The sequence below is a fragment of the Puma concolor genome, chromosome A2, assembly GCF_028749965.1.
Source record: "Puma concolor isolate L17-30 chromosome A2, mPumCon1.1.hap2, whole genome shotgun sequence".
Lineage (NCBI taxonomy): Eukaryota > Metazoa > Chordata > Mammalia > Carnivora > Felidae > Puma > Puma concolor.
Genome location: NC_141668.1, coordinates 7,890,231 through 7,903,401, shown reverse-complemented (window position 1 = coordinate 7,903,401; position 13,171 = coordinate 7,890,231). Strand labels below are relative to the sequence as shown.

At 43.6% G+C, this 13,171-nt stretch overlaps 1 protein-coding gene across 5 annotated transcripts in view; it reads right to left on the bottom strand.

The window, feature by feature from the left end:
• Positions 1 to 12,408, bottom strand: part of EZH2 (enhancer of zeste 2 polycomb repressive complex 2 subunit) — a 65,336-nt gene extending 52,928 nt beyond the window's left edge. Inside the window, exon 1 of one of the 5 annotated variants that reach the window (XM_086687638.1) lies at positions 12,241 to 12,408. In XM_086687638.1, the coding sequence (XP_086543764.1) occupies positions 12,241 to 12,393 (153 nt within the window). In that variant the 5' untranslated portion in view covers positions 12,394 to 12,408. Of the gene's footprint in view, positions 1 to 11,462; positions 11,903 to 12,072; positions 12,188 to 12,240 lie in introns of those variants that run through there. The other 4 variants (XM_086687588.1, XM_086687647.1, XM_086687610.1 and 1 more) reach the window with 4 other exon arrangements.
• Between the last annotated feature and the right edge of the window lie 763 nt (positions 12,409 to 13,171).

The window sequence follows — 13,171 nt, the reverse complement described above, 5'->3', positions numbered from 1 at the left end:
ACTCTTCTCCTCTAGCAGAAGAGTAAACTAAACTCGAAGTTCAACATGGAGGCTTACAGACCAGCATTCCTGTGTTTACCTGAAAAGGCTATCAGTTTACAAAGACAAGTCTTAGAAAAGAAACGGCCATCTAAATTTAAACCAACTGGAGGGGGTGCCTGGCTGGCTCAGTCAGTGGAGCATCCAACTCTTGATCTCTGGGTCATGAGTTCGAGCCCCATGCTGAATGTAGAGATTACTTAAAAAAAAAAAAAAAGTTCCATAAATTTAAACCAATTAGAGAATTGAACTATCATAAATATTGTAAAGAAGCTGCTTCAACTTTATAAAACAGATTAAACTGACACTCAGAAATTAAAGTTTTCTTTGGGGCACCCAGCTGGCTCAGTTAGTGGAGCGTGCAACTCTTTCTTGATCTTGGAGTTGTGAGTTTCAGCCCCATCTTGGGTGTAGAGATTACTTAAAAGCATCATCTTAATAATTCTGAATTGAAGAAAAAAAAAAAAAAAAAAAGGACTGGGGAGTTCAAACTACTAAGCCCAAACCGTGTGCAGAACCTCTCAGAATTTCCAGGCATCCTGCAAGCCAAGTGACCATTATGTGGCAGTTTCGGCACCTGCACGTACACAAGGGGATAAAATGTCTGCGAGTGCCATCGCTTTCATCTATGGACACCCACAGAAGTCTTCACTGAGTGAGACCCTTCAGAAACTCCTCTGGCTCATCTCGGCCCTAACGTTCATTTTCCTGCTAAGAATGATAGTAGTTTCGGGACAAGATGGAAGTCAAGGAGGTAGGTAGGGGTAGTTAGGAGCTACAAACATTTCCATGGCTTTCCTACACTTAAGGTTTCTCACGAATAGAACTATACTGCTGAGGTTCTATATTAAGGTACTAGGTAACCTTACAGCATCATTTACAACGAATGATATTTTTCAGTATCTGTTTCACCAAACATATATGTTATCTATCTAATTTATGAGTATAACATCACTTATCACTAATATTTAATGCCCTGGGGGAAAAAAAATCTCTTTTTCAGCCTCCAAATATCTATGGAAATGCTATAAGGAATTCATCAACTGCAGGGAAACCCATCATATAATCCCTGCAGTTACCGCCCTGGAATTTCCACAGTGACACAAAGGTTTTTAAGCAGGAAAAAAGACTTCCATCCCAGCACTTCCATGTGGCAGAGGAGAAAGAGAAGGCTAGGACGAGCACCCACCATCTAGGCCTCTGACTCTGGGGCCAGGAAACACAGCACTTTGGGAGTCCAGAGTTAAATACTGGTATTTTCACTAGCACAGAAGGTCTCTTTACACAGGGTAAGGAGGCGAACATCTCACCCTTTATCTGAATAGTCCTAACGGTTGAAGACTGAGGCAACCAACAGTGGGAAGAAATTTCCTTTCCAGAAAATGTGTATGGTACAGCCGGTATTTGGTTGCATGCTGTTAGCAGCTAACAAATGACACCAGACAAATGGTGAAGAAAACTATTTCATTTCTTTAAATACAAGAGTAAATTCTGTAAGAAAAACTGGAAAATAGTAACTTTGAACTTGCCAATGCAGTTCTGTGTGGACAGAAACTATTTTCATTACACACAATACTCTCCGAATGGTACTGCACTTTGGATACTTCTGGTCACCAAATGTGTGGCGACACCAACTGGCCGTCCTACAATTTAACTCAATGCTGCCGCGAGCTACCTGGAGAGATTTGTCCCACCCTACTTCAGATGCCAACCGCAAGTCCAGATTGTCACCTGAGCTCCTACCAACTAGCTACAGACTGTAGGCTCCCATGATCCCCTTCTTGGTTTCAATTCATTTGCTAGGGCAGCTCACCGAACGCAGGCTAAGTTTCTTTACTAGGTTACCAGTTTGTTATAAAAGGATGTAACTCAGGAAGAGCCAGATAGAAGAGATGCACGGGGTGAGGCACGTGGAAAGGGGGCGCGGCAGCAATCTCCCAGCAGCTCCTTGTGGGCACCAACCCAGCCCTTCTGGGTTTCTCCAGAGGCTTCGTTAGGTTAGCATGACTGAACTCCGTATCTCCAGCCCCACTCCCTCCCCAGAGGCAGGGGACAGGGAGGGTCTGCAAGTTCCAACCCTTCTAATCCCAATATTAGTTCCCCCAGGAACTGGCCCCATCCATAGGTGCTTTCCCAAGTCACTTCATTTGCAGAAACTCACGTAAGGTTCAAAGGGGTTTGTTGTGAGTATCAAGACACCTTCATCACTTACGAAATTCCAAGGGTTTTAGGTGCTCAGTGCTAGATACAGGATAAACTGATTACAAATCACAATATACCAATCTGATTGTTTACAAAGTTAGTTTAGTCAGATACATAACAGTCCTAAAAAAGCTTTTAGGTGCTCTTATTCCTATAATGCAGAGACAAAAAAGAGGAAAAAACAGGCTTAAAATCACCATTAGAGATTTTATGAATGAATTAATAAAAAGAATTTGAGAGAAATGCGTATCATGTAACAACTCAGTTAAATGCCAGCCACGAGGAAGCACAATCACCTGCGACAGGGATGTGACCTCCGGCCCAATGCTTCTCAAACTCCCCAGAGAAACGGCTCTAAATTGGAAAAAAGAAACCAACCACCTTGAGTCCTACAAAGGACCCAGAGGCAGCAAAAGCTAAGGGACTTTGGTCCTCCTAGCTGCGTGAGCCTATACAAGTCACTTACCCTCACACCAAGGTCCTACTTCTTTACCTCCGAAACTGACTTCCTCTTTGAAGACACATGGAAGTCCTCAATAATCACAACTTGTTCAGTTACTTGTCCGTCTCCTTTTTGCAATGAAGATCAAGTCCACAAAAGCTCTTTGCTAAGGAGACACAACTGGTTTAATGGCAGAGCCTAGACTAAAGCCGAAGTTCTTTGCACAAAATCTAGCTGCCAATGGAAGCTGCCCTTTAAAAATACCTTCTTCACAGAACTTGAGCTCTGTGTTACAGGCAGATATTCTCCAAAGGCCAAATTGCTTACAGGCCAAAGCGGGACAGCAACTCCTCATTTCCTTCCCAGCCTGTTCAAGCAACGTTTCTGCCATTTATAAGTCTTCTTGATTTCTCTAGAAGGACATTTCCCAACCTTTTCTGACTCGTCAACATTTTGCATAGGAACATATCCCATAGTACCCACTGGGACTGTTTTAAACAGTTTTGCTATTTTTGCTTGTACTATTAAATAATTTGAATATGGAAACAATTTACATCAAAAGTTTGTAAATAAGGATACTCATTGCAGCTTCTTTCCACCTAGTAAGATGACAGATCAGTACAGTGGTAAAAAAAATTCTCAAGTTTATCACACTAAAATCTTTAAAATATTCAAAGGACAAATATTTCATTTAGCAAATATATAGTGCTTATTTTAAAATAGTTAAAAATGCATGATTTTCAACAAAATTTAAAAGGAAAATGTTTGGTTTAGAGACCCCATATTTATGAGGCACAAGGTAGATTCTCACTGAACAGTTGTTAGTTCTATTATTTGTAGGCACATGGCAGGTATTCGTGTATCTACAAATAAAATACGGTGGACATTTCACTATTAAGTTATGGCATCAAAAACGTACAAAAGCTGCTTTAATGACTGAAACTCTTTAACTGTTTAAAGAAAATCATCTTGGGGTGCCTGGGTGGCTCAGTCGGTTGGGTGTCTGACTTCAGCTCAGGTCATGATCTCGCGGTCCGTGAGTTCGAGCCCTGCGTAGGGCTCTGTGCTGACCGCTCAGAGCCTGGAGCCTGTTTCAGATTCTGTGTCTCCCTCTCTCTCTGACCCTCCCCCGTTCATGCTCTGTCTCTCTCTGTCTCAAAGATAAATAAACGTTAAAAAAAAATTTTTTTTTAATAAATAAAGAAAATCATCTTATTTTCTTAAATTTGGGGGTTTACTTACAAAGCACTTCTCAGTCTTTAGTACCAAAAACAAAGGCACTATAGATAAAATAGCCATGATGTTTTGTCTTTTTGACACATTTTTAAAACTCACTAGACATCTTGATGTATGAATTTAGCTCACATGAATGCAACTGAGGGATAAAGATCATCCTGAAATAAATTTACAGAATTACTATCTGACACTCCTCACTTGCTTCCAGTTTCTCAACCTTTTTGCCCTTAATCAATGGTATATTAAAGATATAAATTAAAATCTTATAATACCTGACAATAAGTAACAAAGTTCACTGAGTGATACATAATATAGCCATGTAAAACTCACTTGATAGAATCTAGAAGGCTCTGCTTTAGGGGCAGGGGTGCTATTTAAATTACTTACTGAGTTACTTCTAAAGAAGCAATCTACCAAGTTTTCATGGCTGCGATCGTAAATCCATTTCACAAAAACTTTATTTCTATCCACTATGTACAAAACCCTTTTCTACCTGCACCATGCAGATGAGTAAAATAATGTTTAAAATGAAGGAGAGAGGGAAACAAAGAGATGTTCTGTGGTATTGCTTTCTACGCAGGAGATAAACTATCTGGTTGGTTGGGAAAGTTTAAGGGTGTTTTGAGCCAAACAAACTAAACAGTATCTTGAGATGCTAAAATGGCAGGGAAGGCATTCCAGAAAGAAGACAGAGCACAGACTTTCCACAGGAAACTTCCTGGAGACTAGTAAAAAGACCAATCGAGTGCAACAGAGGAAGGGGATAAGAAAGCTATCAGAGAGGAGACCAGTTAAGATACAAGAGTTCAGGCTGCTCTGCAGACTGCCTAGCTTCAGGAGTGTCTTACAGGAACTGACACCCAGGGAAAGACTGAGTTGGGCAAGGGCATGGTAACTGGCAGAGGTCTAGGACGCCCGACTGAAGCCCAGAGGCTTGCGTCCCCCATGCCCTTTACTAAATAAGGAGGCGGAGGAGTAATGGATTACTTGTATGATGAAGAAAAACTGAAAATTGTGAGGGTAATCCAGCTGTTGAGCAAAAGAAAGAATGGATACTCTGCAGAGATAAAACAAGCAGATGCAGAAATCAAGTATATATGCTCTTAAAAACCATCTGTGTATATAACAAAAAATTTACTTAACTGTCAAAATAGGTAGACCAAGTCTTACACTTTTGCACACCAGATTCTAAGATGAGGATTACTTTTGATTGACTCTTAATATTCTCTTTATCCTTTAATTCTAACAACTGAAAAGGTCTGAATTACCCAAAATTGAAAATTTAAAGAACTACTAAATATTATTACTTTCGAAAACAGCTCAATTTAAAAATTCCCAAAAAACTTAATAAAAATTCCAAATTAAAAAACTAAAAAATTAAAATCCCCCATGCCACACACCTAATATTATTCGCATAAATAATATCCTTTTCATTTTCAGGTCTCTGCAAACACGTAACAGTTTGTTACAGTAAGAACTAAATGACTTTTGGAATAAGAATAAATTCATTTTCACATAATTTAACTGAATTTAAACAATTATGCCTCCAGCATTAACAATTCTTAACTTGACCTATACATTGTCAGTAACACACAAAAAACAAAGCAAAAAATTTAGTAAACATTTGCAATATATACATGACACAGAATGTGTACCAAGAATATACAAAGACCTCTCAACAACTTATTTAGACAAAAAAACGCAGTTTAAATGGGTAAAAGTCTTGATCAAAAAAACGTACATGAATGGCCAATGAGACAGATGAAAAGATACTCAACATCACTGATCACCTGGGAAATCTGAATTAAAACCACAATGAGATACTTAACAGTTTTTAGGGGCCGACCAAGTGCACTCAGACCCACGGAGCTGGAAATGGAACCAGAACCCTTCGTGTAAAATGGCACAAACACGTGGGAAAAGAGTCTGGCAGTTTCTTCCAAAGTTAAACCAGTATTTACCGTATGACCCAGCAATCCAACTATGAGGTATTTACCCAAGAGAATTTAAAAGATATGCCCGCAAATATGACAAATGGTCATAACAGCTGAATTAATAGCCAAAAAAACTGGAAACAGCCCATGTGTCCACCAACACGTAAATGAATTAAAAAAACAGTACAGTCACACAACGGACTACTACTCAAATGAAGACGAAACCGCTGCAACAGGCAACAACACAGATAAATCTGAAAAACATGCAGGATTAAAGAAGCCAGTCACAGAAGAGAATACACTGTGTCACTCCGTTTTTAGGACACTCTTGAACGAGAAAAATGGGATCAGCAGCAAAAGAGGGAAATGACTGTATAAAGACCATAAAAGAACTCTGAAGACACCAGCGTCACCCCTTGACAGAGGTGGCGGTGACACACATGTATACATTTGTCAAAACTCTGCAGCCCGTAGTCTTCAAATGTGTTCATCTTACTGTACGAAAGTTATACTTCAATGAAGCTGGTTTTTCAAACTAAAAAACTGGTACCTTTCTAGAAAGCAACTTGACAAGGTCTACTAAAACTTGAACTGTGCATAATCTTGAAACAGCAATTCTCCTTGTAGAAAGTGGTCTCACAAATGATCAAAGATCGTGAAAGATGTTCTCTTCTTGAGGAGAGAACACAGTGTCCATCACAACTGGTTTACCGTGTGATGACACATTCATAAACTGGAATACGATGTATTCTACTTAACAAAACGGCCTAATAGCTCAGTGTTGGAAACGGCACACTTTTTCTATCAAGGGCCACATCGGAAGTATTTTAGGCTTAGCAGGCTATGTGCAGTCTCCTTGCGAATTCTTTTTTGGGAGTCTTGTTTTACGACTCTAAGAAATACTAAAATCATTGGCAGTTCATTGGCCCTACCAAAAAAATAAATAACAGACAAAACCCAGGCTGGACGCGAGAGATCATAACTCTGAAAACAAAGTGTGCAAATCCAAACCCTTAGGCTACCGCTACCTAGCTGTCACCCGCCCTCTGCACTTCTCATTATTGCGGTATCTACATAAAATATATAAAGTAAACAGAAGCACTGAGCACAGTGCCAAGGACACAGTGAGCACTAAAGAAATATTCGTTATTTTTTAATAAGAACAGGTCTCTATTGACCTAAAAAAACTGCTCTCAGACAAAAGAACTTGATCCCATTCTTGTAAAATTTATGTATAAATGCATATTCATATGAATACATTGAAAAGTTGGGGAAACTGTTACGGGTAGGGACTAGAATTGGAAGGATGGAGAAAGCTTTCACTTTGTAGTCTAAATTGTTTCAGTATTTTAAACTGAACACCTATTACTGAATCAATAGACATTTCTAACATAAAGCATATGTAGCACCATATTCTTTTTTTTTTTTTTTTCCAACGTTTATTTATTTTTGGGACAGAGAGAGACAGAGCATGAACAGGGGAGGGGCAGAGAGAGAGGGAGACACAGAATTGGAAACAGGCTCCAGGCTCTGAGCCATCAGCCCAGAGCCTGACGCGGGGCTCGAACTCACGGACCGCGAGATCGTGACCTGGCTGAAGTCGGACGCTTAACCGACTGCGCCACCCAGGCGCCCCACCATATTCTTTACTTATAGGTCCTTAGCACATATTTCAACTTGCTAAGTGTTTAGTTCCATTCATGAGAAAGTATATTAATTCTCAAAATCAATACTGGCACAATAACTAAAAATCAACCATTTAACAACTTGTGCCCAAAGTGACTCCACAGACCACACTTAAAACTCAACTGTACTCCTCCCTAGAGCAAACACCATTAAAGTTCTGGCTGAGAAAGAAATCTGCAAAGACATCTTTTAGTTTGTCTAGGGCATCAGACTGTACCTCCCAGACAACTACAAATTACCTACTTTTAAATATACCTTTCTGATGGAGTCAAATAAACTCTCTTCTTGGGACCAACAAGTCTTTAATCATCCAGGAGACCAGCAGATAATATGGAGTAGATGATACGGAGTCCAACAATTTGGACTCCAACTTGGATCCTGACTACAAATCCCTAGCTGGATGATCCTGGACAAATTCTTAAGCCCTTTAGACCAAAGTTTCCTTAACCGGTAAAGGTTTGCAGAGTGCAATGCTATCACCATTGTTTAGTTTTTTCCCATTGTAAAAATACACAAAATTTAACGTTTTAACGATTTTTAAGTGTATAATTCAGCGGCATTAAGCACATTCAAAATGCTGCTTAACTATCACCACCATCCACGTCCAGAATTTTTGCATCATCCCAAACAGGAACTCTGTGTACCCATTAAACACTAATTCCCCAACTCCCCTCTGCTCTCAGCCCCTGGAAACATCTATTCTCCTTTCTCGCTGTGAGTTTGCCAATTCTCAGTATCTCCCATGACCGGAATCACACAATTTTTCTCCTTTTGTGTCTGGCTTATTGCCCTCCTCATGTTTTCAGGGTTCATCAACGCTGCTGTATCATGTGTCAGGCAGGATGTCACTCTTTTAACGGCTGAGTACTACTCCATTGTATGCGTATACCTCCATTTGTTTATCCATTCAGGTTGATGGATGCAGGGTGGTTTTAACAGTAATTAAAAATAAAGCATCTCATGTAAATGTTACCACAATAGGAAACAAAACCAGCCAATGAATAAAGCATCTGGCAAACAGCAGATGTTTTCATGTCTTTTTTCATCTTTGTTTTTGTCATATCTTTGTACTAAGTAGTATAGTGGCAAGATATGGGACCATCTTAGAAACTTATCAGCTATGCCTTTTGAGAGGTTATTGGATTTGCTAATCTATATTTATCCTATCATTTTAAAAGAATGAAGAGGCTACACCAGTAAATAATCTGTAATTACACTGGCACTACTTCCTTCAGTTTTAGCTCCAAAACCCACCTCGAAGTATTTCAATAAAGAACTCATCAATTTAACTAGACACCTTTCAATTAGAAGATTTACTACTGTCTCCAACACTTTCCCCTCCTTTTATTTCTGTACAAGGACCATCAATACTGACATCAAATCAAATTAAGCAGATAGTATATGCAAGGTACCCAGACATTCATCAAGTTTCTCTCTAGCTGCCTGAAATACCAAATCTGAATACCAATGGAATACCTAAAGGATATACAATTTTCAATGTCTTCGAGTATTATAACTAGGAGAAACCTTGGAACTTATCCACCTTTACAATTATTTTTCTTTATAATCACTGCTTCTCAAAGAGGGACAAAAACACCTCCGAAAGTTCACAACGGAGGGATTAACATACCCTATGTGCTTTGCAAAAAGTTCCTTTGTCAAATTATTTTCATATTTTGAAATGAAAATGATAGTTTGCTATTCTCTAGCAACTACTAGGTATACAAAGAAAAACAAGCCTCTGCCTCAAAGCGCTTAGAGTGCAGTGAGGGAGCCGGATGCATAAACAAGTGATTACAATACAATCTGATCCATGCTTTAATAATAAAGTATGAACAAAGCCCTGTGGAACACAAGGGTGCCTGGGAATTCAGGGAAGGCCTCTAGAAGGTAAAGGTATCCTCTCATTGTGAACCTTTCCCTGAATTTAATGAGCTGTTCCTCTCCACGGAGGCTCTACTAAAGATCTCACCTGTGTCCAGAATCCTTCACAACCCATAGAAAATGTCTTCATCGTTTGTACTGACAAAGACTTCAAGGCAAATCCATAAATCATTTCTAATTGGCCCCAGAATACATTAAACCACTGGAGAAAGTTTTGTCAGTTTTTAAAAAGCAGATCAACTTTCTTAATCACTATTTATTTAGACCAATACAGAAATTAATTCACACTCCTTGAGTATACCAGTTCAAGGGATAGAAGATACCCTAGAAAAATCTGTGACCTGGAGAAATCCGCTTAAAATTTTTAAATGGCTGATACAAAGACAATTACTTATATATACGCATGCAAGGCAAAGCTGGTATGAAAGTATTAGAACTTTTTGGGGGGGACCTAAATCAACAAGTGTTGTTGTTTTTTTAAATCAGTGCTACTTAAAACTGATTTGTATACATTCACAATTCAACCAGAAATAAATTAAAACAAAAATTTTAAGCCAGCTCCCCAAAAAGGCTTTTTTAAAAAAATCTTGGGGCAAGTTTGAGGATAATAATTATCAATTACAGAATACACAACGGAAAAACTAGAATTTATCCCAAAAGATCCAAATTTCTGCCAAAACCTGCGTAACGCATGTAACGACAGACAAAACTATCAGGATTTTTTAATATACAATTATCAGCAACTAAATGCAAACATTATTTAATAATCTCAACCCTGGAAAGTCTGTTCAGTGGTGTCTAACACGGCAAAATACGGATAATAAAGACTTTTACACTGCATTTCTTTGTCTCCCGTTTTTATGAAACCATAAAAAAATAGTGGGTGCATATTAGATCTTTCTCAGAACACAAATCAGAAGAGTGCCTATGTGTTTCTGAATTCCTTTCCTTTGAATCTATTCACTTTCCAAAAAATCAGAACCGAAGATGCAATTTTTCTAAGTGTTTCCAAGATTTTAAACATTACATACCCTAATGCACCTCCAAAAAGACAGGATTCTTTATATCCAGGACTAGAATGCTATCATCTATCCCCAACTTAGAGACTATGAAAAGAAAATCAAAATATATCTTAATTTTATTTGCAATTAAATGAAAATGCTTATCAATAAACAAGCCATGTTTGAACACCTGTTCATTTTATTCCTAAATATGATCTAAAATTGCTAATGCTCATAAATGAAGAGTAATGGAAAATAAACTCCAAAACCCATAAAAGCATATCCAACTGTACCAGCATGAGTTTTCCAAAGGTTTTTTTTTAACTGTTGTTTTATATAATATTAAAACGCCATAAAATTAAAGCGATCATCTTTGAAACCAAGAAAAGTAAACCTTGTAGTAAAATATTTTTAAATTCCAAAGACAGATTTTTATTTCCAAATGAATTTAAGTTTCAAAGACCCTGAGTGATAAACAAAGGAAGTTTGGCTTAACTGTGGACAGCACACATCCAATTTCTTAGGCAACAAACATTTCTGCAACCAGTCTTTTCTAACTCGCCAAAGCTATTGTTCACGGAAAATAAAACCAATTAATAAGAAATTGCAAGGCGTGTCATCTAAACGCGCATTTGTCATAAGCATTTTATTTTCGTCAACTATTTCTACCTTTCATCCTCATTCAACCCCTAGGGATTTGGGGAGTAATCGCTTCCTAAATGACAGTTGATTTCGTTAGCACCTGTCGCCATTCTCGGACGCATCACACAAGTTGCCCAAAACAGCTTGTAAATTTTTTTTTTTTCTTTTTAAGATTTTGATTCTTTAGAAAGTGGGAACTCCCTGGGCGGGAGTTCACCAAGTTTTCCAAAATACCGTGCTTCTCAATTTCTCCCGTTTTCAAAAAGTGACCCCGTGGCACGGACTTGCTGGTGGTTGGAAGGGGGTACGCGAGGACGCGGGAACTCCACGGAAAGCCCTCCAAACGAGCCAAACCAGAAAGGAGGCGAACAGCCCGACCCTTCCCGAAAACTTAACCGAAAGCCAGACAAGGCGGCGAAGGCGGCCCGGGACTGCCCGGTCCGGAGAGGTTTCAGGCGGCTCCGGGGGAAACGTCAGATGCGCGGCTCCTCCGAGTCCCGTCTCCGCACGCCGTCCCGGCCGCCGCGGCCCCGCCGAGCCTGCGCGCGCGCGCGGGGAGGGGGCGTGGGGCCGAGCCCGCCCACCCGCGCCCGCGGCCCGGGCTCCCCACGCCCCTCTCCCGCCTGCTGTCAGGCCCGGTGTCACTGCCCCTTCCTCGCGCCGAGCTCCCCCGAGACACAGTCCGTCCTTTGTCTGAGTGCGCACTCGGCGGCGAGGTCCCACCAACTTGTGTGTGTCCCGTCCCACCCGGGCGCTCCCGCCGCGACGCTCCACACAAAGGAGACTTGGGCTCCGGCGGCCAGCCCGCCCCGGGCACCGGAGCGCCCCCAGCCCAGCCCCGGCGCCTCGGGAGGGGCGGGCACGCGAGTGGACCCCTCCGCACGCCCCCCTCGGGCACCCGCCCCTGCTCCCGCCTCGGGTGTCCGGGGTCCGACGCTGCCCGCTCGCGGGGGCGCGCGGGCCAGCCCCGACCCCCGCGGCCCCCTGCCGAGGGGTCTCCTCTCACCCCGCCTCCAAAAGCGGCGCCCGGGAGAGCCCGCTCTGGGCAACACCCGGACGGGCAACGCGGCGGCGGGGATGTCCCGGCGCCGCCGCCGCCGCCGCCGCCGCCGCCGCCGCCCCTCGCCGGGCTCCAGCGCCCCGCCGGCCGGCCGGCCCGACAGCGGCGCGTTACCTGCGCCCCGCGCCCCAGCCCGCGCCGCTCCCGCGCGCCGCTCTCGCGCGCCGCCGCCGCCGCCGCCGCCGCCGGGGCCCCACCGCCTTCTGCGTCCCAGTGGGTGTCGGACGCTCCCGGACCGAGCGCCAAACCCGGCAGCCCAATCGCCATCGCTTTTATTTGGCCCCCCCAGTCCAACCAAGCGCCGCCCCGATTGGCGGGACGCGAGGCGGGCTCCCGTCCAATCACAGGGCCCGCCGGGCTCGGAGGCGCCGAGCCAGCCCCACGCAGAGGCGCCCGCGGGACTCGGCCGGGCCGGGCGGGCGGCGCGTGCGCGCGGGCGCGGGCGGGCGCTGAGGGACGCGGCCGCCGAGTGGAAGCGCCGCGCCGTTCCTTTGTTCTTTCGTTGAACGCACCGCGCCTCTCTGGAAGGCGGCGGGCAGGCGGGCGGGGACGGGGGGGGCCTCCGGAGCCTGGAGCTCGGAGCCTGGGCGGGGGTGGGGCGGCGAGGGTGGGGTGGCGGGAACCGGCCGGAGGGCGGGACGGCGCGCTGGCGGCGCTTGGCGGGAACCGCCGCCTCGGAGTTCCCGGGCCGGAGAGGCGGGGCGGGGCCGAAAGCCAAGTTTGAACCAGTTCAAAAACTCGGGGGTGGTAACGGTTTCAACTGCCGCGCTCTTTTCCCCGCGCGCGGAGCGGGGGCCGGCGGGCGGGCGCGCGGCCGGCGAAGAGCCGCGAGCCGCCCGCCCGAGCGACCTGCCCACTACTTCTGTCCGCTGGGTCCCCCGGCCCGAGGGACTCTGGCTGCTGGAGCCCGCAGTGCCCATCGCCCGAGAGACCCGGGGCAAGAGCGACGTTACAGCTACTTCCCATTCCGCATTCAAGACGCCTGATTCGGAGCCTTCCAGTGCACGTGTCAACGTGAAGAATCATTTATCAAGGATGAGTGTGT